This window comes from Nycticebus coucang, chromosome 9, assembly GCF_027406575.1.
Source record: "Nycticebus coucang isolate mNycCou1 chromosome 9, mNycCou1.pri, whole genome shotgun sequence".
Taxonomy (NCBI): domain Eukaryota; kingdom Metazoa; phylum Chordata; class Mammalia; order Primates; family Lorisidae; genus Nycticebus; species Nycticebus coucang.
The window spans coordinates 90092235-90120034 of record NC_069788.1 but is presented as its reverse complement, the minus strand read 5'-3'; the positions used below and the strand labels follow the sequence as shown (position 1 = coordinate 90120034).

Here is a 27800-nt window from a genome sequence, read left to right as displayed (position 1 = left end):
CTGTGTCCTAACTTTATTCTTATTTTTCAGAAAAATATTATTCTGAAAATAGTTCCAACAAGTCAAAAACAACACTGTTAGAGCAAAGGATTTTAAAACACTTTCTTTATCCAGGAACTATTTTCTTCTTTCAAATAGGACTTTACTCAAGCCCAATATTTCTTTAAAAAAAAAAAAAACAAAGTGAAGTAGAAACTGGTGAATCTCCCATTGTGACCTCTGAGTTTGGAAGGAAAAAAACTATTTATAAGGGGAGCTGGATTATTCTGGACTCTCCCAACTTCTCTCAAAGCCTTCTAAAGTCTTTGATGAGGAAAAGGAAACTCATTTTGCCTCCACAGGAGTTATTACTACCTTGCTATTACTGTCGGCTATTAGTAAAAGTTGCCCTCTGGGAAGTTCTGAACTGATATGCCTGGGATATCCTTTAAGATCCTGTTGGTTCTTGTAAAACGTTGCAATGTGAACTGGAGGCATCCATGGGCTTGTTATTGCTTGTGATGTGGAACTTACAACACTGGTAAATCCTATCCCGTATTTCCTCCCCCATATATGCGTACCTTCCTATCACTCCAGAATGCCATAAAACAGGCTAAAAAGCTAGTTATGTATACAACTAATTTTTCTAGAAATCTAATTTCATTTTTGTGTTACAACCTTGTTTTATTTTTAGAAGAAGTATCTAACAAGGGTGTATTTTAAAAAAAAATTATTACTTTAACCTGTGTATGTGTAGTAGTCTCAAATCTGAGAGACTTTATTGCTACATTTTAGGTGTCTAAACTTCTGAATTCTGGAGTATATTTAATACATAAAGAACTAATAACATTATTACAAGACGAATCACTGGAGGTAATAATCTTCTTACTCTTTGGCTTTTACTTCTTTTAAGTTAAATCCAAATATATTGGGTCATTAAATATGAAATGTCTGGTTTCGAATCAAAAATTTAGTTTATTATATTCTCAAACAAGAAGCAGTACAATTAATCAAAGTATATGCCGAAACTGTCAACGCAGTTTTGCCATCTTAATAGTAGCTTGTATATACCAGCAGTGAAGAAGCCTGGAGAGTGAGTGGTGATGAAATTTAGAAAGGTGTTTCCACAGCTTGTTGGGAATGGAATGTTTCTCCTTGCAAGAAGTGGTCCAGACCCCAGAAGGAATGGTCAGTTGGTGCAAGTTCTGGTAAATACAATGGATGCCAGAAAGTTTCCAAGTCCAGCTTCTGTAGTGGGAGCAGCATTGTTTGTGTGACAGTGTTGTCTTGCAAGAGGGTTGGCCTGTGTCTGTTGACCAATTTTGGCTGCTTATTCTTAAGCATCCTCATTGTGTTGTTCCTTGGTGGCAGCAGACATTTGCTGTCCTCAGTTGACCAGGTTTCAGGAATCTGTAGTGGATAATACCAGACCACCAAACAGACACCGTTAGCATTTCCTGATGACTATCTGGTCTTGGACTGTGTTTCAGCACTTCATCTTCATCCAACTGTTGTGCTGAATGCTTGTGATTGTAAAAAAGAAAACATTTTTCATCACATGTAATAATAAGGCATAGAAATAGTTCACCTTTATTTCATGACAACAAAGAAAGGCCTACTTCAAGGTGATTTCTCTTCTGATGCTTATTTAATTCATGCATAACCCATCTATCCAGCTTCTTTACATTGCTGATTTACTTCAGATGGTTTGATATTGTTGGAATAGTAATGTCAAACCTTGCTGCTAATTTACGTATAGGTTGAGATGGATTTGTTCCCACGACAGCTTTCAGCTCATCATTATCCATGTTGGTCTCAGGTTGCCCACGTGGCTCATTTTCAAGATTAAAGTCACCAGAGTGGAACTTCTCAAATCATTGATGTACTGTGCATTCATTAGCCACATCTTTCCAAAATAGCTTGATAGTTCAAGCTGTCAGTGCTCCATTGGTACTACGATGGAATTCATATTAAAAAATAACATACATTTTTGACTTAACCATGGTTTCACAAAAACTGCTGTAAAAAAAATTAAAAGATAATCCAAGCCAAAATGTGCATTTGAAAGAATGAAGACGTACCGTCACAATAATAATAATAATAATAATAATAAAACAAGTATCAAAGTGAAATGTTAAAAATATCAACTGACAAACTTAGTACTTAAGGAAATCGGGCATTTCTTACTTAATAACCTAATATCAATGCCTTCCCCCCCCACCTTGCTTCTTGGGAATTGCATGAATTCTTTCATCTGGCTAGTCACAGAGGCTTCAAGTCATTGTATTATAGACTGGATACTGGGAAGATCTTTAAAAATGCCAGGATTTAAAATATATTCAGTTTCAAAATTTAGTATATGAACATGTGTTTATTAAGGAAAATTTAGGAAGTGCTCCTAAGTGGACAAAAGAGTACTTTTAATTCCAGTCACGGTTACTATTTTTTTACATTTTTTAATTTTTCTATGTAAATGTTACTCTGTTTCTTCATATAAAGGTTTTCATTTTACATAATTATATATCACATTTTATATATTTTTTCTCTTAGCATTGTTTGGGAAGTATTTTATAATCTAGTATGTACTTGTGAAAGCTTTAAAATACTTTTGTTTTGATACTATATTTAGTAGATCCCATTCATCTAAACGACTGTAGTTTGACAAAGCTCAAATCATCAATATTTTGAAATTACTGTGTGTATTACCTGATTGAAAGTGCCTTTCAAAAGTTGGGAGGCAGTTTTGAGCATGTTAGTTGTGTAGAAGACAGGTACACTAGGTAGAAGGCAGATTGAGTAAGCAGTTGATCATGTTTCTAAGACTTTCCAAAAAGAAGATGGCAGAGTAAGAGAATAGAAATTCCCAAAATGTTGTTGGGTAAAAAGCACTATCACTGTGTAGAAATTGATGTGTGGAGTTAACTAATCTGGAGAAACATAGTAATTACTATAAGATAATGAATATCTCCATTAAAAGGTTCTAGATGCTCTTATAGATCATCTTCCAGAAATCTTGGAACTTATGTCTACTGGTGGAGAGAGCAGTGTTCAAGAAAATAAGGTAAATCCCATCTTTCAACAACATTTCTGAACTTTATACGTGTTGTCCTACGCTGCAGGGTTGTTGTGAGGAATCAATGAAAAGAATGTATGGAAAGTATTTAAAGTCGTGCTTGTCACATAGTAGGTGCTCAGTAAAAGTCCGTGGGAGTGTGAACTGCTTGAATTTCCTTTACAATTCTTACATCAACAATTCATATATTACTATGATTCTTATTTTTTGCCTTTGGAGTTTATGTTTGTATTTTCATTTTTTAATAAACATTAATGATTATTCCAAAAATAGCACATAGTGAGGACAAAAGGTAGGAAGTTAGAAGGTCGACACTTGTTAACAAATTTATTTTAGTTAGAATAGTTACTATGGTAGCCAGTCTGACAGGAAGAATGATTAAGTTCTCGTCTGCCTTTTAACATTTGGTTTCCAGGAACCATAAATTTTATTTATGGAGTTTTTAAAGAAGTGATTGATTTCACCAGATCATTACCTCCTTGTAAGAAATGAGATGCCTCCTAAATTCTGAAATGAGCAGGTGTATTGTATGTGTGTATAAGACAGAATAATTTTACCGAATGCTGAGATTGATTGATTTAATTATAATTGATTCTTCCGATGTTTCTTTTTTAGTTATCCTCTCTGCCTGATTTGATTCCAGCACTCACAGCCGCTGAACAGCGAGCTGCAGCCTCTTTAAAATGGAGAACTCACGAGAAGCTGCTACAGAAATATGCCTGTCTGCCACATGTCATATCAAGTGATCAGATATATTATCGCTTCTTGCAAAGAATGTTCACAATCATGATGACAAATGTGAGTACCATATCTTTCATTTTATTCTTTTGAACTCATGGTTGGTTTTGGAATTGCTAAATTCTTCACATTCTCAAAATGTACGTCAAACTCAGTTCATTCAGTTCTGTCTAGGAGGACATCATCTTCCCAGGTCTGGAGAAGGAAGGTCCAGTTTCCCTTTCCTTGTTCGCTAGTCCTTTCTCTGAGCATCTTCTCCCTTCCTGGAGAGAGAATCAACAGGGGGCACTTTGACTTACCCTTTGCTTATATACTGCCGGGGACGGTATAAATTAGACACATTTCAAACCTTCTTTGAGAGGAAGATTGGTAAAACTCAGTGGTCTTAACTATACAAAGGACCTTCTGCCCTGACTTGCACCTTTGGAGTACCCATAGCCTCCGTGTCTTAACTTTAGCTGTGCCATTTTGCCAAGGCATCTCTTACATTTGAAATAGTCCTTGAGCTTCTTAATATTAGTTTGGTTGGGCGGTGCCTGTGGCTCAGAGGAGTAGGGTGCTGGCCCCATATGCCAGAGGCGGCAGGTTCAAACCCAGCCCCAGCCAAAAAAAAAAAGAAAAAAAAATATTACTTTGGTTACCTTTTCTTTTATGGTACCTGAAGAGTGGCTACGGAACAGATGAAGTTTGTAACCAAAACGTGGATGTCCTATTATGGGTAACCTTACAATTAGAGTCAAATTAAGAAAAGGACTCATCCCTCAAACAAGGTGCTGCTTACACCTTCCCATAAAGTTAGTCCACTTTTCCACAAAAATTTTCAGAGAGCATTATTTATCTCATAGTTCACTACATATTTAATATGGCGTCCATTATCATTTTTTAGGTATAAAAAAGTTCCATGTATTTGCTAAAAAAGCATGTTAAATTCTCATTGTTTGTTCTCAGTAAAAGAGAGATGCTAAATTCTAGCACCCATCTCAAAAACTCAAAATTGATTTCAGCTTCAAAGCTTAAAAAATTGTATCATTAGTGTTATTTACAATTTAAATAAAAAAAAGTAATAGGCTTACATTTTATTAACTAACACCCCTCCACGTTTATTTCACATATCAAAGGAAAGCCTAGGGACTAAAGGTTATATTGCAGCAATCTTAAAAAGTGGTTATGACAACGATGGCATGCTTATCATTTTTACATTTCATAGCATGAATGTACCACATATGACATTTCACATAGAATTGAACAGAAATTTATTTATGAATGTTATTCAGCAGTTAGTTATTGAGTGCCTCCTATGTGTTAGGCATTGTTCTAAGACCTGAGGACATACAACTGAGCAAAACAGAGAGAATCCTGCTCTAATGGAGCTTGCATTCTAAAGTAGTGGTGGTGGGAGTGAGAAATTATAAAATAATAAATAAACATATTGACAGGTGGTGATAACAGATGCTGTCAAGTTTAATTTTCATTTCTGGCCTCAACCTAATTAACTCAGTAGGCATGTTTGTGTTTAGGAAGCTGCGGATACATAAATATTCTGCATTCTTAGCTTCTCTTATCAGGAAAAAGAAATGATTTACAATGTATAACGTGGACAAGTACTTTTAAGCCCTAAGATGTTTGTTTTACTTGTTTTCTTTTACACGGAGCTAATTCCATACTATAAAGGAAATACATGATTATTATAGCAGGTTTTCCATTCTCACCGAGGCTACAAATAAAAAAAGATTTGTATTTTTAGCTCTATACCTAATGGTCAGAATATTCATTTGTTCATTCATGCAGTAAAACTTACTGGGGGCTTACTATGTGCTAAGCTCTATTCTAGGTGCCAGGAATATAATAGTGGACGAAAGAGAATTTATGTTCTTTTAGGGGCCTTCTATAAACCGCTATTTAACAGAATTAACAGTTATTCTTTAATATCATCTAATATCCAGACCATATTAAAATTCTGTCAATTATCCTCCAAATGTATTTTACAGTTGTTTTAATCTTTATAGGGTCCAATTAAGATCTATGTCTTACAATAAACAAAGACATCATATATCAGGAATGAGAAGTGCAGTGAAGAACTATAAAACAGAGTTGAGGAGAAGAAAATAATGGAGGCTGGTAGAATGCCATTGTGAATACAGGGGTCAGGACCAAGTATACTTCGTGTGGAGGCTTGAACAGAGAGGCAATGAGCCATGAGGATATCTGAAAGACAGGTGATCCAGGCAAAGGGGATAGTAACTGCAAGCGTACGACGTAGCATGTGCTTGGGTGTGTGAGGAACAGCAAGGAGGCTGGTGTGGCAAGTGGTAGGGAAGAGAGCTGAGGCTAGACAGGTGACAGGGTCCAGAGCACACAGGTCCTTGAAGGCTGTGATAAGGCCTTGGACTATTTTCTGAGACAGGAGAAGTCTTGGGAAGGTTTTGAGGAAAGGAGTGACACACGAGCCTGCGTTTCCTACTTTCATTATGAAAAAAACGAAAAGGTACAGAAAGGCAAAGAAAATATTATAACACACCCCATTATACCATATAGTGAACACCATTATTCCACAAATATATTTTGCAGTTGTTTTACTCCACTTAGAATCCAGTCAAGATCCATACCTTGCTTTTTGGCTGTTACATCTTTTCAGTATCTTTTAATTTAGAAGATATCCCTGTTCTCTCACCACCTACTGTCTCATGATACTGAATTGTGAAAGAGACTAAGTAGTTTTCCTATAGAATATTCCAACTCTTTGTCAGATTGATTCTTCATCTATTCTCCATGTTTCTTATAAAATGGAGGTTAGGTTTGAAGGCTTGCTGAGAATTAGGTTAAACATTTTGGCAAGAATACTTCATGAGTGTGCTGTGTATTTTACATGACATCATATATGGATGTTTGTCCTACTGTAAGTGAGCTAAGAGTGGTCATGCAGGTGGTGACAGCCCTGTGATCTGTGTTGTGATCCACAGCTGATACTTCAACCCTCTGAATATCCAGTTTGTCATCAGCCTTTCACTCATTAGTTTGAGCATCTGTTGATGCTCCTTTTGTTTGAATCAGTTATTTAATTAGCACTTGCAAAAGAGTGATTTTTAAAAACTCCTTCATTGCTTATGCAGATTTGATGGTGATATTTTTCAAATATCCACATCACATCCACATGTGTTATTTAATTACCCTGAGCTACATTTCCTAGTGTAAAAGACAAAATGAATTCTTGCCCTCTAATTATCCATTTTTAGAGTTAGAAGTTGTTGTAGCAGCTACTTTTAATGGTAACAGACGAATTTTGTTTTTGATGTTATGTATGTCTCATTCTTTTAGACTCATTTTAAAAAATTAAATAACATTTTAATTAATTGCATTTTTTTTGCTCAAGTTGTTATAACCTCTTCAAAATGGGGTTTATGTGTTTTTGACCTGATTACATTTATTCTTTGATTTCTGTCCCAAAAGAACACTTACCTTATACTACAAAGTATAATATGCGTTATATATGAGGTCCAAAATGTACTTATTTTCATACAACTGGCATTTGAAATTCTATCAGTATATATATGAAATCAAAGAGTAACATGCTTTTTAGTTGACCTTTTATCTGAAATTCATTTTTCTTAAGGCCAGTCATGTTTTGTTTATATGTCTTAAATTTTCTGCTCTAAATTATAACAATATCCTGTTTTCACATTCAGAAGATTAAAAACATACAAATTGCACACAATAGCTTGCATAAAATATAACAGGAGAGGAGATAGCAGGCACTACTGTCTCAACAATATTAAGTTCTATTCTACTTAAATTTCAAGGATCCCCACTATAATAGTCTGAATTGAATATTTGTGTGTAAGTCTAGATAGTGAACATGGATTTATACTGGACATGATATGCCTAGTTGAGAGGTTTTTCCCTCATACATAATTTGATCCCACACCTAGTAAAGATAAATGATTGCTTTCATTTAGAATTAAGGTTCTTTCTAGCGGTACGAAAGAAACTCAAAGGATAAAGGGGTTTGGAATACTGGCAAGAGTGATTGACGTGGTGTCCTTTGGATTCTAAGCTTTATTTGGATCCATGATTCATGAATGACATTGAGATTGAAAAACAGAATTAAGCCAGAATATCAAAGAGTATAACCTATCATGAATCTCTCAATTTATAATTTAGAAGTGGCACCATTTTAGGGAATGTACCTGATACATGGTTACGTTCTAACAAATATTTGTTGAATTTGTGATGTAAGTCTAGGGAATGACTAAAACAACAAATGGAAGAGGTGTATTTTAGGAGAATATCACTTAAGATGAGGTGAACAAAATCTGGATGATTTATACATTTCTGTGCCAAATTAAATTAACTTTGTAATATGATAGATTAGTTGATTTGCCTGAGTGATAGTAATATTAAATATTGAAGACACTTCCAAAAAGATACAAATTCAGTAATTTGAGAAGAAGTAAAACATTCCTCTTACTTTTAGCTGGCAGCTTAAGATCAGTTTGATGGGGCCAAATTATTTAGGAAGTATAATGATACTAGTCTAGTGTAATTGTCTTCTTTATTTTTTTAAGAATGTCTTACCTGTCCAAAAGGCAGCTTCACGAACTCTGTGCATTTTTCTACGTTACAATCGTAAACAGGAACAGAGACATGAGGTCATTCAAAAATTAATTGAACGTAAGTAATCGTTGTCTCTTACCTTCAAAAAAAGAAGATAAACTAGTTGGGCTTAGTTAGATCTAATTTATTAGGCTGATGTTGGTAAATATCTATGGTGTGATTTTAGTTTTGTAGGCTGATTTTTGTTTTTTAGAAATATTTTTAGCAGGATGAGGTGTGTGATGAATGAAAAAAATGATTACTCTGAGCTTTAGTGTATGAATTTCTACACTTGAAAATTTAAAAGTGAAGCGAATGTGCACTTATGTTGAAAGCCCAGGTTCTACCCTGATGAAATAGCGTTTGGAACTAAAATATAAATAGAATATCCATGAATTTAACCACTTACTTTATGGTCCTGTTTTCAATATTAATGTAATTAACAGAATGTGGGTATTTTCCCTTTAATAGAGTCGATGATACATATGAATGTGAATCTGGTGAGCCTGGTAGTTTATCTAGCTTAAGAAACTAAGTTAATTTACAAATGCAAATTTATTTTAATTTGTCAAGAGCTAAAATCAAAGCAAAAACTTTTTGTTAAAGTGTTAATTGCCACACACATATATGTATGTGCTTATATATATATATATGTGTGTATATATATATATACACACAAGTATATATGTATATATACTTGCTACATTTGTTAATTATTATATACTTGCTTTGTCTATAATGTTTTACTATTTTAATTAAGCTCTTATTATCCAACATAGGCAATAATTGGATTTTCTGGTTATTGGAGTTTACTATTTTAAGTATGGAGTACTTTTTGAAAAATTAAGAGCTATTTCATAAAATTCCATGTCAGAAAAATTATGCTTGGTATACTTTAGTCTTTTTGTAGTCTATCTTAATGCAATTTTCATTTTTCACTGGAAGGGCCTCACATTTAAAATATTTTATTTCAAAAGAAGATTCTATTTGGCTTTTAGTATTGGGCTTTATTTTTGAACATTTATGTAAAAAGAAAAACATTAACCTTTGAATGTTGACCTAAATTATTGCCAGTAATACTGTTTATATATGACTGTTCTCTTCAAAGCATTTTTAAGGAGACATTTAATTTGATGATTAAATATTTTGAAGTTAGACTTGTATTTGAATTCTAGCTCCGCACCTGCCAGCTATATGATTTTTAACCTCTGTAAATGTCAGTAGCCTTATCTTTTGGAGGAATAAGTGTGCAATCATATTGGGTTGCTTTTAGGGGTTAAACAAGATAATATGTATATGGTGGGTGATCCAAAAATAGTAGATAATAGTCATTGAATAGTCAATAAATGCTTATGGAATTGAATGCAGTGTTTAATAAAACTTGCTGGGTTTGAGGTATCATCCAATTTGGGAATCTACAAATCTGTGGCATATAATATGATTTCTTTTCCTCTTATCTATTTGCTAATCAAACTGTGGGTATAAACACATTTGTAACGATTTTGTATGTCTAATTTTATCACATGTAATTTTATATAGGAAAAATTAACTTTTGCTAATTTTTGGTGTTGTTTCTAGAACTGGGACAAGGCAAAAGTTATTGGAATAGACTTCGATTTTTGGATACCTGTGAATTTATCATAGAGATCTTTTCCAAATCATTTTTTTGTAAATATTTCTTTCTACCTGCTATTGAATTGACGCATGATCCAGTAGCAAATGTGAGGTATGTTATCAAAGAAAATATTCAAAAATATTGTATTGATTATATATGTAATATAGTGAATATATACAAAACATTTTTTAGGCAATTAAAAAATTGAAGATTTTACACTTGCTTTGAAATTCTTGGTATTAATAATGTGAGTGTCAGTAGGACTGAGAAGCATCATTGTTCAGCACTGTCTTCGAGCTTTTGTTTTATCAGGTCGAGAGCAGTTGAGTTGAAGCCAGATTGACAAGCTTTTTTAGCCTTTTGGATACACATGTCAGCACCAGAGGAGGGGGAAGAAGTATCATTAAGTTATCTGTCATTAAAAGTAAAGAAAAAATAGTCAGCTGTCTTGTCACTTCAGAGTTGGCTTGGTGAGCATCTGTCCATTTTTAAGGACCCATTTATTCTGAGATGTAGGGCTGGTTTGAGGTTTTTGTCCTACCTTCCATGGTCAACTGCCTTTCATTTTTGAAGGCCAATAAATGTTAATTGGATCGGGTTCACTGTTAAGTTGGATGGAACAGGCCTGAAAATGGCTTGCTTGGAAGTTGACAAAAATACGGAATATAATTTGTTCTTTTTTATCCTCCCCAAGTGGGCATATTATTTCTTTTTTATATATACTGTGGGAAAATATACATAACATAGAATTCACCATTTTAACCATTTTTAAATGTGTAGTACAGTGGCATTAGTACATGTATATTATTACTACCTAAGAGCTATTTGTGCGTCTGATAATGGGATGAAAAGAATTTTAAACTTTCAGCCATTAGATTTTTGTGTCCTAAGCCCTGTGTTTCTCTTCTGAACTTGAATTCAGATGTGTAGGAAAGAGAGACAGTCAGAGTCAGTTGTCCAAAGGCTTCCCCTCAAAATACTCTAGAGCTCGTTGATGAGTTTGCACATGGTAGCCACACTTGGTTTTATATATCTAAAAGATTCATATGTGTATCTTTTATAAATAGTTGACATTAATTGTAGGCAATATGCAGAACATTATACTACTTTTTAATAGGAAGAGTTAGTGGGGCAATAAGCTAGCTTAGGTTAATTGTCTTGCTGTTGAGATATATACCATGAAGAATTGTCAAAAGATATTGAAAGTTGAACCTAAGAATTCATGAGCATTAGTTCATGGGAATAATCTAGGGGTTGGTTTTTATTTTATTATCTTTTATGTGATAAAATACAGAAAGCACACCTGCGTCGGCTTTAGTTTTGTTGTACATCTTACCTGTGCTTTGTAAATGAGAGGTAGCATATCCCTGATGTTTAACGTAAATTGAAAAGATACTCTTGGTAATTCTCTAGATTTTAGCTCTTCTTGATCAACTAATGGATCCAGCTATATTGTTAACATTTTGTAAATTGAACTTGTGATTCTAGAAAAGCAACTTCCAATATGATAAATTGTCACTTACCAAGCATTTGACAAAAATAATTTGGAAGGAATGAAATTATCTCTACGCTGGCCAGTGTGACTGATAGCATAGCACTGATTCTAAGAGAAAGCAATCTGCCAATTCAGAAACCAAATTAAGGTTAATTAAATAGCACTCCACGAATCTCAGAGACTTTTTTGGGTATTAGATCATTGTAGAACAATCTGTCTTGGTTCTCACTTTTCTCCTTGGGAAGCTGCCATCCAAAAGAAATGGGTCTGACAGCTCTGGATGCTAACTGATTTGGGGTGTAAAAGCCTTTACAGAATGCTGTAGAGCTAGGCAGACACATTATGTAGATTAGGAGGACAGTTTCTGGAGCCACAAACTGCCTGAGCTGAAGTTCCAGCTCTATGCTAGATATATGGGGAAGTTACAAACAAAACCTGTCTGTGGATTGATTTCTTTAGTACCTATGTCAGAAGGTATTCTGAGGTATAAATAACTGAGATAATGTACATAAAGAATTTAGCTTACCGGAAAGATATGGCCCCTAATTTCAAAAATGTTATAGTCTCATGGGCCAGGAGTCTCATAAGAAGTGAATCACTATTGACCGCTTGTGTAGCTTCTGCTGAATGTGTGTTTTCTAGACTCGGCTTGAGTTATAAAGAATGACGTCTGCATCAACTGTTAAGTGTTTTTGTTTTTCCTTAAGTGAATGTTTAAAATTTAAATTCACTGAGTTTAGACGATATCAAGGCTGGGAAAACACTATTGTTATTCAAAGAACCCTTCTCCACAGCTGCCAGAAATGAATAAATTCTCTTTGGGGAAATTGAGACTCCTTAATTAGAGAAAGCACTACCAGTCTTAGCAGTATCCGTGATGAGCTCTGAGTGAGGTTGAGGCTATTATTGCTACTTACAATGCTGCAAATTCCAGAGGAGGAACTTTATCCTTTTTTACTTGACTAACAAGCAAATTTTGCTGGGTATGAAGAACCGTCAACTAAAGCTTCGTCTGAGAAAGTGTCCTGGAAAGTTTAGAAGTGGGATTTAGTTGTTTCAAGGCTTACAATAGAAATAAAAAATAATAGTGTGGCGAGCTCTTAGATGAATGAGTGAAGATAACACGTATGAAATAATCACCCAACATCTCTCTCTAAAACCAGGCCTGGCAAAGCATTAGAGTTTTAGTTTAGTGAAGCCAAACATTTCCTCTGAACTGCCTCTTCCTGGAAAGGTTTTCTTTTCGTTGCCGAATTTCCTCTTACCTCCCTGGCTTTCTTCACTCCTTGTTTCTTGCTTTTCAACCCAATCTAGATTGCGATCGTACCTGGACTGTGCGTATCCTTTTATCTCTTTTCTTCTCTAACTGCACTTGTTCCTCAGGGATCTCTCCAGTCTCATTTGTGGATTAAGTATCATCTGCATGCTGAAGATTCCTCACTGTCTCCAGAATAGACTTCTACCCTGGACGGCAGACTCAGTGAGCCAACTGCCCACTTAGCATTTCCGTGGAATATCTAACTTAATGTCCGGCATTTCAGACTTCATCTGTCTAAAATTAAATCCCGATCTTTCTTAACTGCTTTTGCTCCTCCTGTAGTCTTCTCCATTTCATTAAATAACCGTTTCATCTTTCCACTTGCTTAGGTCAAAACCTCGAATAAGTCCTTTTTCTCTGTCTCTTCAGCTCTAACGCCTCAGCCCACTTCCTCCTGCTTAACCACTTCTTGACACCTTTGCTGCTGTCACTCTGGTTCAATCCACCATCACCTCTAGCCCGAATTCTTACAAGGACCTCTCCTGTTGTTTCTCTTCTTCTAGTCTAATGCAACACAGTAGCCAGATGTTACTTATAAAACTTTAAGTAGATTACTTCACCTCTCTGCTCAAAATCCTCCAATGGTTTCTCACTGCACTCAGAAGAAAAGCCAGTCTCCTTCCTGGGGCCTGCGAGGCCTCTTGTTCCTGCTTTGAGGACTCTTGCTGATCTTACCTTGACAATGTTCTGCTTTGGCACAATGGCCAGATGGCTAATTTGGGGCCACACCAGAGGCAAGCTCTCTGCTGTGAGCACTGCGGCTCTGTTTTAGATGCTCACGAGGCTTATGACCTCAATTTCCTTAGGTTTTTGCTTAAAATGTTACCTGTTCAGTAAAACCTTCACTGATACCTTCTCTGACCATCTGCATTAAAACCGATGAATCCCCCTTTCCAGGTACTCCCTCATCTTTCCATATTTCATTTTTCTCTATTGCATTTACATCTAACAGACATTTTACTTGTTTCTCCTTTCTTTTCTACCACCATTCTAGAACGTAAACTCCAAGAGAGCATTTTATTGGTTTTGTTCTCTGGTGTCTCTCAGCACCCAGAATGATGACTGCTTGATTCATACTAGGTGCTCCAGAAGTGAATACGTGAGCTCTCAGGCTACCTAAAACCTGATTTTTCTTTCAGTGTTGAGTTACTGTTATTCTTGAGTTATTAAAATTACTCAAAGTCAGTACTATGTAATTTATTATAGAATGAAACTTTGCTACCTATTACCCAAAGTAAAATCTACTCTGAAGATTCCTACAGATAAGCATCTGCTTCAGCAATTAGAAATGTGTGTAAGAAAACTCCTATGTCAAGAAAAAGATAAAGATGTTCTGGCTATTGTAAAAAAAGTAAGTATCACTCTTGTCTCCATGTTGCATTTATTGCATTAAGGTAATGTTAATCGTAACTTCACTATTTTAGCTTGACAGAAGAGCTATACGTTAAAATATTTGTATCCTTCCTGGAGTGGTAGGAGAAAATGATTTGGTTTATGTGTGTTATAAGCTGTACACAAATGGAAAGATCTGACGGGCACTTAGTTATTTTTATTTCAGTGATAAGATAGAATTTATTAGACAGAAAGGAATACGAAAGGAGTAAAAAGCACCAGAGCTCCTGGCAAAGGGAAGGACCCAAGTCGGAAGTCTCCTGGCGCTTAGTTATTAAACTTTTATCACTGGTAATATGAATGTATGACAGAGAGTTTGGCACATGTTGGGTTTTCAGTGAATGCTGTTCAATAATAATCACTACTTTATTCACCAGACTGTATTTTTAAGTGATTATAGTCCAGTAAAACTTTGTTGTTAAATTGGGAAAGTCGTGTTTTATAGAAATTTAGCCCCGGAAGGGCCCTCAGACTTACTTCAGAGGTCTGCTTGAGGTCACTTGAGTAAGAGGCTGAGCTGCAACTACACAAGAGTGCGTTCCTTTTTAAGTAATGTTACGTTATTGTATTTTATGGTTTGTTTCACCATGAGATCGTCTTATATTGGTTGTTTGGCAATGTTGGAACACTAAGACAGTAAAAATTTGGATTAGTGAACTAAATCTTAAAATACATTGTAGTCTTTAAGAACTCATTTTGCTGAATACCTAGGGTATCTTGAAATAGTAAACTATTTTAAATTACATATGAACTTTATGGACACCCTGTATAACTAATATTTATATAAGATCAAGTCAAAGTGATTACTTTTATGAATCCAATTGTAAACTTTGGAACAGGTAATTTTTGAGCACTTATATGTTGTGAGAGAAATTAATTTATTAATGTCATAAATTAGCATTGATGGCGAGAAAAAATGGAATCTTATTTTTTTCTCCTTTTTCTAAAAATAATTAACAGATATCACATGAGGAACTTTTATTTTTAATTTTTATTTTTTTATGAGAAACTTTTTCTTTCTTTCTTTTTTTTGTAGAGTCAGAGTCTCACTGTACCGCCCTTGGGTAGAGTGCCATGAGGGCACACAGCTCACAGCAACCTCTAACTTCTGGGTTTATGCAATTCTTTTGCCTCAGCCTCCCGAGCAGCTGGGACTACAGGCACCCGCCACAACACCCGGCTATTTTTTGTTGTTGTTGTCATTGTCGTTTAGCAGGCCTGGGCTGCATTCGAACCATCCTGCCTTGGTGTATGTGGCCAACACTCTAACCACTGAGCCATGGGCGCCGAGCCCATGGGACAGTAGCTTTCCCAAAGAATTTGTTAATTTTAGAGATAATATTATATAAGTTAATCTCCTATAGGTACAAGTTAATGTCATATAGGTATAACAGTGATATCATTAAATTAATTTATTATTAATCTACTGTGCATTATTCTGGAGTATAGCTCTTAAATTTAAGTATGTTTCAGGTAGTGGAGTTAATCCGTCCCATGAAAATTTATTATTATAATGAGTTGTTAGTGCAGGAACCTCTGAGGAAGCTACACAAGGCTTTGGGATAAAAATGGAATAGTTTATTATAACTGGTTTTTATAATTTAGAAAGTAACTTTAACAAGGGGGTATTTCATAGCATAAATTGTAAAGTTTTCATAAATTTCAGCATAAAATAAAGTTTTAAATAAATTTTATGTGTGTAATGAATAGCTTTGGTCATATGAATATAGAAATATACTTTATTGGGGCCATTAGAATAAGTGTTAGAACTACTGTCCCTCTATCAGAGACAGAATCCTGGATTAGATTAACTCTTGTTTGATTGGAATAATTTTTTCCAAATCAGTGTATTGTGAGAGACAAATAGTAAATTGAGAGAATACTTTCAGAGGAAAATCTTTTCTTTTGCTTAAGAATGTCATAATGATAAAAAATTTCTATGGAAGAAGCTAAGGATTTTAAGAGAAATGATAGCTTGCTTCATATATATTTACCTGAAAAGACTTTTCAAAAATGCAAAAGCTATATTACATTTCTGAAAATTCTGAAAAGATTGACCTTGGGAGTTATTAGAAATTAAATTGCGTGTGGGTAGTATTTAAAATACGCCTCTAGACTTGCTCTTCTTAAGGTTAAAACCTTTTAAAAGGTAAAATGGATCCTGGTGGTACTGTACAAAGTTATTATAAATACTATATAAAATAATGGAATTTGCAAACATCACCTCCTGGAACTACCCTCTGAAAAATCTCTGAGAAATGATTGGTTGATTTAATTTAATTGCTGCTGAATAATTTTTAAAACTTTCTTACAGACTGTATTAGAGTTGGACAGAATGGAAATGTCTATGGATGCGGTAAGTGTATTCTTTTTCCTTTATATTGAAAGGAATATTTGAAAATTGCCAGAAACTTATCATTAATGTTTCACAATTTCATTTTAAACAGTTCCAGAAAAAGTTTTATGAAAAAGATTTGTTAGATCAAGAGAAAGAAAGAGAAGAACTACTTCTTTTAGAAATGGTATGTTTTCACTCAAACACGCCTACCCTCTTTTCAAGCCAGTATTAACTGTTTTGTAATTAAACTTAAAACATCATTTATTTCAATTTCATACTACTCTTTTTTCCTTAAAAAACAAACAAACCCTATTTCCACCCCCTCTTTGCCTAAAGAAGAGTCCTAATTTTCTGAAATCTGTTCTTCTATCAAATGGAAGGAAAACTATTATATATTTGAGAGCCTTTGGGAAAAAGAAAACTACTTTATTGAAGAGCAATTGACAAACAACTGCCTATATTTAAAGTGCACAATTTGATGAGTTTTGACATGTTTGGGAAACCATTGCCACAATCAGAATATAAAACATTTTCATTCCTCCGAGTTTCTGCGTGCCCCTTTGTAATCCACGATTTCTTCCTACTACTGTCCCCATCAACCTCTGATCTAGTTTCTGTCACTATAGATTAGTTTCCATTTTCTGTAATTATTTAAATTTAACTGTGTATTATATACTTTTATTGATCATGCCTTTTTTCCATTATTGTAATTATTTGAGATTCATCCATAAGGTTGCATGTATCAATAGGTCATTCCTTTTTATTTCTGAGTAGTAGTCCATATTATGGATATATGACAATTTATTAATCCATTCACCTCCTAGTGGGTATTTGGGTTACTTCTAGTTTTGGGATATTACAAAGAAAGTTGCTATGACATTAGAGAGGTTAGTCTTTGGGTGGCCTGGTGGCTCAAAGGAGTAAGGCGCCAGCCCCATATGCTGGAGTTGCTGGGTTAAACCCAGCCCCAGCCAAGAACTGCCAAAAAAAAAAAAATAATAATATTAGTCTTTGGGTAGATGTATTTTTGCTTCTCTTGGGTAAATTTTCTGAAATAGAAATGGCTGGATTAATATGGTATGCTTAACTTAAAAACAAACAACGTGGCTCGGCTCCTATAGCTCAAGTGGCTAAGGCCCCAGCCACATACACCAGAGCTGGCGGATTCAAATCCAGCCCAGGCCTGCCAAACAATAATGACAACTACAACTAAAAAAAAAAAAAAAAAATCCGGGGGCGGCACCTGTGGCTCAAGGAGTAGGGTGCTGGCCCCATATACTGGAGGTGGTGGGTTCAAACCCAGTCCCGGCCAAAAAAAAAAAAAAAAATGCAGGGCATTGTGGCAGGCACCTGTAGTCCCATCTCCTCGGGAGGCTGAGACAAGAGAATCGCTTAAGCTAAGGAGTTGGAGGTTGCTGTGAGCTGTGATGTCATAGCACTCTACCGAGGGTAACAGCTTGAGGCTGTGTCTCAAAACAAAAACCAAAAACCAAAACAACGTGTTTTCCAAAGTGGTTCTAGCTTTTTTCCATTCCCATTGGCTACAGTGGAGAACTTTAGTTATCTCATGTCATCTGAAATGCTTGATATGGTTAGTGTTTTTAATTCTAGCCATACAGTGGGTACGTAATTGTATCTCATGGTTTTTTAAATTGCATGTCCCTGTTGCCTACTGAATCTATAAATGTATATCACTCTTCCAATTTGGGGAATTGAGGCCATTTTTTATTTAAATAGACATTCTACTCCAATTTCTCCCTCTCTTATTTTTGGGTCTCCAGCTACACATATGTTAAATCTTTTATCACAGTCCCATAGGTCCATGAGGCTTTGTTCTTTTTAATTTTTTTTTTAAATTCTGTGCTGAGTAACTTGTTGGTCTATCTTCAGTGTCACCAACTTCTTCTCTGTCATTTCCATGAAGCTGCTGAGCCTGTCCAGTGAATTTTTTAAATGTCCAATATTGTGTATTTCACTTCTAAAATTTCTATTTGGTTATTTTTTATATTTTTTGTCTGCTGAAAATTTATGTATGCTATGAGATTAAAAACTTCAGTGGAAATCCTCTGAAAAGGAAAGTGCATTATTTTGGCAGTCTTCCAAGATGGAGGTTAAGTTCAAGATTGGCAGTTGTAGCAGCTGTAGATAATAAGCAGGCTCTCAAAAACTTTCAGTATGAAATAACCTAAGCCCAAGACAAAAGCCAACAATAGAAAAAGACCCAGAAGTGATTCTGGTATTGGAGTTAAGCAGACAAGGACTCCAAGATAACTGTGATTAACATGATCAAAATAATACAGGGGAAGATGGAGAAAATGGACAATTCTGTTAAACCCACCTAATAGTATTTTTCAGTTTTTATGTGCGTTGTGCTTTAGAATTTCCATTTGACTCTTTTTTTATGTGGCCCAGGTCAGTGTGGAAATTATCAGTTTTCTCCACCTTTTTCTTTATTTTACATGTGTACTTAAAAAGAATGTTTGTTTTCCACTTGTTGAATGTGGTGGTGTTCCATGCGTGTCGGTTGTACCACACTTGTTCAGAAGATGCTGTGTTCATTGATTTTCTTACTTATTTATTTGGGACAAGTTTTGGTAATGTTTTGTTTCTTGATGTCAGAGCTGGTTATGACAGGTATATTTACTTTGGGAAAATTCAGTGAGCTGTAAACTTATAATCTGTATACTTTTCCTATGTATAGTGTGCTTAAGTAAAGCATTTGAAAATGTAAATGTCTAAGAAACTATTTCTTTTTTAAATTTTTTTTTAAAGAAAAATGTCAAGTTTTGCTATTTAACAGTCAGAAATTGAAATGACCAATAGTAAGAGATATTTTGCTAAGAAGAATTGGTAAATACTTTCTAGAAAATAAAGGCTCACTATAACAATGATACTAGACTCATTGTTTTAGTTTGATAAACCCCCAACAGCACAATTCTGTAGATGTTAAAAGAGCCAAATCTGAAAGAACCCTGAATTCTTTAGACACTATTATGAGAATCAGTACCTCTTTCAGACGTTTTTATGAACCTTTATTTGTATCTCTAAAGCTTAATTTCTCAGAACAATTTCCTCAATCTCTTTAGTTGTAACTTTAGTTCTAAGATACTGTTTTAATAATAGGAACAGTTAGAAAAGGAAAAGCAGCAGAATGATGGAAGGTCCACGAGTGACAAAATGTTTGAAAAGAAACGTAAGTAGTTCTTTGGAGTCTTCATCGTTCAGTTACAGAATTATGTTGCAAGCGGGTATTCTGAAAGACCATGCTGACTTTTTAATTTGACATGGAAAATTGCTTTACTTTCTTTCATTTTTCAAAATTTGTTTTTGAAAATCAGCTGCTTAATGTGGTACAGATGTTAGAAATGCATGACTACAAGATAGGAATCAGTGTGGAGGTTCAGATCCTTTAAAAGAGGAAAGCTTAAAGTTTGATTACAGCTGTGAGACTGTCAAATTCATTACTGAATAACAAAGATTGAAATATGTAAATTTATAAAGTAAGAATATTTGGAGAAGAGAGCTGCTTAGCTAGGGATAGAGATTCTTATTCTCTATATTATATATTTATGGATATTAATTAAAGAACTCAGAGGAATGAGAAAGGAGGGAGTGGTGGGGAAAGGAAGAGCAAAGAAAGGTTAGGAGGGAGGGGGGCAGGGCCTGGGTGTGTGCCACACCTTCTGGGGGCAAGACACGATTGCAAGAGGGACTTTGCCTAACAAATGCAATCAGTGTAACCTAGTTTCTTGTACCCTCAATGAATCCCCAACAATTAAAAAATATATATGTGTGTGTGTGTGTGTATACACATAAAAGAACTCAGAGGAAATTATAGAACTTAAAACAGAGTTGTTTTTTAGGTAGAGACACTAAGACACCAACACAAAGTCTGCCCAAGAACATCTCCATTTCTGTTCCTGGACCCTCCTCTGCCACCCCATCGACAAGTAAGAGAAAAGTTCTTTTTATGTTCTTTTATATATCTTTCACTTTTCAAAAATTAATTAGAGGCAAAGTCCCTCTATAAGATGAGATTTATTATTCTAAAACAACTTTGGCCTTCTATCATTAGTTGTTTTGGTGGTTCTTAATGGGCAGTAGGGGTGAGAAATACTCCAATCAGGTCAAACTAGGGGGAGAATGCTAGGCCATTTGTGTTTTACTGAAAATGTTGGTAGTTTGAGAGGGAATGTGAATTGGGACAACTGAGGATGAACTCAATGCATTTCCCTTTTTTTCTGCTTATTACTCTAGGCAAAGAAATCAAGAAATCCAAATTGATTCGAAGCCAGTCTTTCAATAGTCAAGCTTTTCATACAAAATATGGCAACTTAGACAAGTGTGCTGGGTATGATCTATCAACTGTTCACTTTTTCATCTCATTTTTGATTTCCTAGTCATTCATCTTTACATACGTGAAATAGTTACATTATTATAACAATTAGGATTAATTTTGAGTTTTTATAGGCCAATAACTTGTCAGTTTTCTTCTGTAAGTATTATTAAAAATAATTGAAATCTCCTAATTTATACAAAAATAGGTTTCCTGGCATTTACGGAAGAATACTGCCATGACAATATTTAATAACAGCATGGAATCCATATATCATTTTATGAGGAAGGTGGTGTCATACCACATAGGCTACATAACTTTTAAATGGGTATGAGTAAGCCCCATTTGTTATTAATATTGTTTATATCTTAAAAAAGCTACTGGAATGTTTGCATGATAAACTGATCACAGCAGAGTTCTCCTGACAATAGATGAATGTCTGCTTTTCCCGTTAGCCTAGGAGACAAAACTATAAAAAGTTAAGGTCAGGAGAGAATCATATAAATTAAATCACCATGATTATAACAGCCCAAGTGATAGATGACTGAGATTGTAAGAAGCATGTTCTTGTATTTTAAACCAAATCATGTTCTTTTCTAGTAAAAGTTCTACAACAGGATATACACCTTCTGTCTCAGGGCTAGGAAAGACATCTGTGCTTTCACTAACTGGTAAGTAGCAATCTAAGTGCTACTTAGCTTAGAACACTGCTAAACATTGCTAAATTTGCTAAAATATGTTTTCTTTAATTGACCTATTATTTATTTCTAGATAGTGTTTTTCCTAAATTTACATTTTTATTTGATCCTTAAGAAATTAAACTTTACCCTAGCAATTGAGAAATACTTGACTATACTCTCATGGTTTTACTGTGTCAAAACCCAGACTTTAATATTTTTAATAGGAAATCAGGAAAAAGATAGGATATGTTTTACCATAGTCTGAGGACCTGCTGAGACATAGACTTAAGTTCTTGTAGTAATTTTGAAGGATATTAAAAACAGGACTCTACTGCAAATCATCTACAGCTAAACATTTGTAGTATATATTTGAAAATTTGTATTGGGGTCAAAACTTCTGTGAAGGGCCGTATAGAACCTATTTTAGGCTAACTTGGTCTTTGTCAAAGTTACATCACTGTGCTGTGGTAGAGTAAAAACACCCAGAGATAGCATGTAATGATTGCATATGGCTGTGTTCTAATTAAACTTTATTTACAAAGACAGGCAGTGGACAAGATTTAGCCCATAAGCTGTGATTTGCTGACCCTAGTTCATAAAATAGAATATATAGTATTCTCCATATATATATTAGCCACATATATTTTATATACTATATTGCGAAAAATTGCTCATGGCTAAATTTGTATTTTTAACTTTCTGCCTTAGAAATAGTAGCTGAAAATTATAATGCTGATCTATGGTAATTTTTTTTAGTGTAAATAGTGAATCTGCTGAAAGATGTGAAAGCTTTAAGAGCTTAGGTATGGTTCCTTTTTAGATTACATTTTGAGTAGTCTGCCTTTTCTTATTACTATGTTTTTTTAACTTCTCATGAAGAATATATGTATTCCTTGGTTATTCTGTAAAATGTATTTTCATTGGCTAGAACAGAACATTTTTCTAAAATTGAAGTATTGACATTTATATACAGTGATATAAAGTGATTCTACAAGGTAGACACTGAGTGTAATAAGAAATGATTTGAGTTGGGCGGCGCCTGTGGCTCAGTGAGTAGGGCACCGACCCCATATACCGAGGGTGGTGGGTTCAAACCCAGCCCCGGCCAAACTGCAACAAAAAAATAACTGGGCGTTGTGGTGGGCACCTGTAGTCCCAGCTACTCGGGAGTCTGAGGCATAAGAATTGCCTAAGCCCAAGAGCTGGAGGTTGCTGTGAGCTGTGACCCTACGGCACTCTACTGAGGGTGACAAAATGAGACTCTGTCTCTAAAAAAAAAATGATTTGAGGCTGGGTATGGTGGCTCGTATCTTGTACTATGAGAGAGCAAGGCAGGAAGATTATTTGTGGGCAGGATTTCAAGACCAGCCTGAGCAACATAGCAAGACCCTATATTCATAAAAAATAAATAAATAAAAAGTTAGCTGCACATAGTAGCATATACCTATAGTCCCAGTTATTTGAGAGACTAAGGCAGGAGGATTGCTTGAGCCCCAGGAGTTTGAGGTTACAGTGAGCTATGATAATACCAACATATTCTAGCCTGGTGAGACACAGTCTCAAAAAAGAAAAAAGAGAGAAAGAAAGAATTTAATAACAATAGGAAGTTGTTGAACTAAAATTGTCACCATATTTTGAATTTAGGGCTATAAAAATAAAACTTTTTTTTTTTTTGAGACAGAGCCTCACTATGTCACCCTCTTGGGCTTAAGCGATTCTCTTGCCTCAGCCTCCCACGTAGCTTGGACTACAGGTGCCCGCCACAGTGCCTGGCTATTTTTTGGTTGTAGTTATCATTGTTGTTTGGCAGGCCTGGGCTGGGTTTGAACCCGCCAGCTCCAGTGTATATGGCTGGTGCCCTCGCCTCTGAGCTATAGGCGCTGAGCCAAAAATAAAACTTTCGATTATTTTTTATCTTAGCAAGCAGTCAATCCTTTAGGAGAGGTACTAAAGAACATTCAAAGTTTAAAAACTTTATTTACAATGTAGGATGGCTTTAAAAATTATAAATATATATGAAAAGCCAATTTGAATTAACCCAAGTTGGTGTTAATATTGCAAATAATTATAGATGCCCACAGTGTTTCTTCAAACTTAGGTGGAACCCACATACCTTTTTGGTGATTTCATCATCCAGCTATAAATGAGCACATTTATTCATGAACTTTTAATAGTTTTTATCAAGAAATTTCTTTGCCTAAATCGTTAGGATATTGATTCAGGTCTGGGCATGATGGCTCACACCTATAATTCCAGGACTTTGGGAGGCCGAGGTGGGAGGATCATTTAAGTCCAAGAAGATCAGCCTGGGCAACATAGTGTGACCGTATCTCTACAAAAAATAAAAAAATATTGACCAGATGCAGTGGTGTGTGCCTATTCCAGCTACTCCAGCCTGGGTAACTGAATGAGATCCTCTCTGAGGAGAAAAAAGAATAATGATTCAGAACTGTTTTTCTTTTAAAGTTTTGTTATGTGTATTAATTTCTTTAGTTTTTACTTTGATCACTAAGTCACCTTAAGAAGCAAGAGAGTGGATAAGATCTGCAAATCCTAAAACTTTACATCCAGATTCTTAAATAAAAGCATATATTTTATAAAGATAAATCTTTTATTAAAATATTTGAAAAATATCCTATCCTAATGGTTCAATATTATTTTTGGATGAGGGAGAACTGTAGTTTAAACTATCTCCGAGAGTTCTTGGTTAGAAAAATGTGCTTATTACTTATCACTGTGTATTATGTAATGAAATAAAGACTGAAGAAAAAGTCACTATAATTATACATGTCATCTATGAAGAGAAATTGGAAGGAAAATGTCTATTAAAATGTATTAGGTGTTCACATAAAGCAGATATCTTATTTAATTTAGGACTCAGATGGGCTTCAAAATGATTATATCATTTGAGATGCACCTTACAGTATGCTAGGATTTTGGCAGGCAGAGATGTTTATAGAATACCATTCCATGCAGAATATAGGTCATTATTAGGGGAAGAAATGGCAGTGTATCCATTATTGGTGGGCATGAAAATCAGTGGAACCCTTTTGGAAAACAGTTTAGCAAAGTTCATCAAAAATTCTAGTTTTTATAATCAGTTTGACTAAAAATCCATTTCTAGTGAATTGTCATGAAGCAATAAAATGAAATACATTAAAAATATGATTAAATGTGTCATGTAGACACTTCAGCCAATATGGTGAAAATGGTACTTCTTGGGCGGCGCCTGTGGCTCAGTGAGTAGGGTGCCGGCCCCATATGCCGAGGGTGGCGGGTTCAAACCCAGCCCCGGCCAAACTGCAACAAAAAAATAGCCGGGCGTTGTGGTGGGCGCCTGTAGTCCCAGCTGCTTGGGAGGCTGAGGCAAGAGAATCACGTAAGCCCAGGAGTTAGAGGTTGCTGTGAGCCGTGTGACGCCACGGCACTCTACCCGAGGGCGGTACAGTGAGACTCTGTCTCTACAAAAAAAAAAAAAAAAGAAAATGGTACTTCTTTGTCACTCTCCCCCAAACCCATAACCCTACTCTATTCTTAAGAAAAGGAACAGGAACATTTTTAATAGAGGGACATCCTATAAAATATTTGACCAATACCTCTCAAAATTGGGAGAGTCATTGAAAACAAGAAAAGTGAGAAACTGTCACAGCCAAGGAATGCTTAGGGGGAACTGACAAATAAATGTAATATGATATCCTGGATGCAATGCTGAAATAGGAAAAAAAAGCTAGATAGATAAAAACTATTACAGATTTTAGATGATATATCAGTATTTTCTCATTAAATGTAACAGGTACACTCGTATAGCACACTAATGTGAGGTGTTATTAGTAGAGGAAAGTAGAGGAGTGGATGTCATGAATAAATGGAGAGATAGGGCATACTTATGGATTGGAAAACTTAATGTGGTTATGATGTCAGTTCTTTCTAAATTGATCAAGCGATGTAATCCTAATTAAAATTCTAGCTATCTTTTGGAAAAATGTATAAGCATAAGCTGATTCTCAAATCTATATTGAAATGCAAAGGACCTAGTGTAAGCTTTTTCAAAATAGTTTTGAAAAAGAAAAAGTAGAAGAATTTAACGACTTTATTTCAGAACTTACTACAAAATTTCAGTAATCAAGGCAACGTGGCCTATGTTGTCATGTATAGTCGGTTGATTTTCAACAAAGACTCCAAGATAAATCAATGGTGATGGGACAGTGTTTTCAAAGATCATGCTGGCTGAACCAGTATCTTCAAAGACATAATCTCTCACACAAGAAGAAATAGACAATCTGAATAATCCTATATCTGTTAAAGACATTGAATAAAAATTAATAACCTTCCAAAACAGCATCAGGCCAGGATGGGATCACTAATGAATTCTATCATATATTTAAGGAAGAAATTATACCAGTTATCTAATCTCTTTCACAAGCAAGAAATGGCAGAAATACACCATAACTCATTTTAGAATGAGTCCAGCATTACCCTACTACCAAAACCACAGAGACATTTCAAGGAAGGAAGACTACAGGTGAACATCTCTCATGAACACAGGCAAAAATCCTCAACAAAATATTAGCAAACTGAATCCAACAATATGTAAAAAGAATTATACACCATAACCAAGTAGAATTGATCACAGGTAAATAAGACTGGTGCAACTTTTGAAAACAGTAAATGTAATTCCTCACACCCTGAGGCTAAGGAAGAAAAATCACACGATCATATTAATAGACCTTTATAAAAGGATTTGACAAAAATCCTACACCTATTCATTGTAAAAATCTTCAGTGCATTAAGAATAGAGAAACATCCTCAACTTGACAAGGAGTATCTACAAAACAGAAACTAGAAGCTTTTTCACTAAGATCAGGAACAAGGCAAAAATGTCCCTTTCTCGCTACTCCTTTTCAACCTTGTACTGGAAGTCTTACAAAAGGAAATAAAAGATACACTGATTTTGAAGGAAGAAATAAAACTGTCTTTTTTAATAGATGATGTGATTATCTATGCAGAAAATCCAAAAGAACTGGGGGATTTCTGGAACTAGTAAGTGATTATCACACTAGATATTATCCTGCAACTAGGATAGATATGTCCTGCAGGACTGTTAATATACAACAGTCAATTGCTTTCTTATATTCTAGCAATGAACAAATGGAATGTGAAGTTAAAAACATAATACCACTCACATTAGCATGCAGAAAAATGAAGTACTTAGGCATAAATCTAAAAAAATCTGCACAAGATCTATATGAGGAAAACTACAAAACTTTGATGGAAAAAATCCGAGAACTAAATGTATAGGTAGATATTCTATGTTAATGGTTAGGGAGATTCAGTATTGTGAAGGCGTCATTTCTTCCCAACTTGATCTATGGGTTCAATGTAATCCCAATCAAAATCCTAGCCAGTTATTTTGTGAAACTGATTCCAAAGTTTATATGGATAGCAAAAAGACCCAGATTAGCCACCACAATACAAAAGAATAAAGTTGAAATATTGATACTAGCTGACTTTAAAATGTACTATAAAGCTGTAATAATTAAGGCAGTATGGTAGTGGCAAAAGAATAGTCAGAAAGATTGATGGAACAGAGTAGGGAGGCTAGAAACAGAGCCATATAAGTATAGTCAATTTATCTTTGACAAAGGAACAAAACAAAACAATAGAGAAAAGGTTGTTTTTCAACAAATGGTACTGGAACTACTGAACACCCACATGCAAAATATAATAATAAGATACAGACTTTACACTCTTTACAGACATTAAATAAAAAAATCAAAATCAATCACAGGTCTAAATGTAAAATGCAAAATTATAAAACTGGAAGATAACATAGGAAAAAATCTAGATGACCTTGGGTCTGGCAATGACTTTTTAGATACAATTTCAAAGGCACAGTCCATGAAAGGAATAATAAGCTACACTTCATTAATATTAAAGCTACTCTGTGAAAGATGGCCAAAAGAATGATAAAGTGAGCCACAGACTGGAAGAGAATATTTGCAAAAGACATATTTGATAAAGGACTGTTATCTAAAATGTATATTTAAAAAACTCTTAAAACTTAATAGTAAGAAAACTAACAACTTGATTAAAGTATGGGCAAAGACTTGAACCTCACCAAAGAAGATACATAAATGGAAAATAATCATATGAAAAAAATGTTCCATATATTGTGTCATTAGAGAACCAAAAGGGGTGGAGAAACCACAGTCTTAGAACCCCAGGTGGCCCTCCAGATCCCCAAGT

The 27800-nt window shown here is 34.9% G+C and overlaps 1 protein-coding gene across 6 annotated transcripts in view; it reads left to right on the top strand.

Moving 5' to 3' along the window:
* Window positions 1-27800, top strand: part of PPP4R4 (protein phosphatase 4 regulatory subunit 4) — a 134085-nt gene that overhangs the window by 91880 nt on the left and 14405 nt on the right. For all 6 annotated transcript variants that reach the window (XM_053602817.1, XM_053602815.1, XM_053602822.1 and 3 more), the window contains 12 exons: window positions 775-852; window positions 2957-3040; window positions 3668-3850; window positions 8353-8458; window positions 9959-10106; window positions 14015-14159; window positions 16515-16556; window positions 16648-16722; window positions 19662-19731; window positions 20402-20488; window positions 20796-20889; window positions 21475-21545. In XM_053602817.1, the coding sequence (XP_053458792.1) occupies window positions 775-852; window positions 2957-3040; window positions 3668-3850; window positions 8353-8458; window positions 9959-10106; window positions 14015-14159; window positions 16515-16556; window positions 16648-16722; window positions 19662-19731; window positions 20402-20488; window positions 20796-20889; window positions 21475-21545 (1183 nt within the window). The remainder of the gene's footprint in view (window positions 1-774; window positions 853-2956; window positions 3041-3667; window positions 3851-8352; window positions 8459-9958; window positions 10107-14014; window positions 14160-16514; window positions 16557-16647; window positions 16723-19661; window positions 19732-20401; window positions 20489-20795; window positions 20890-21474; window positions 21546-27800) is intronic.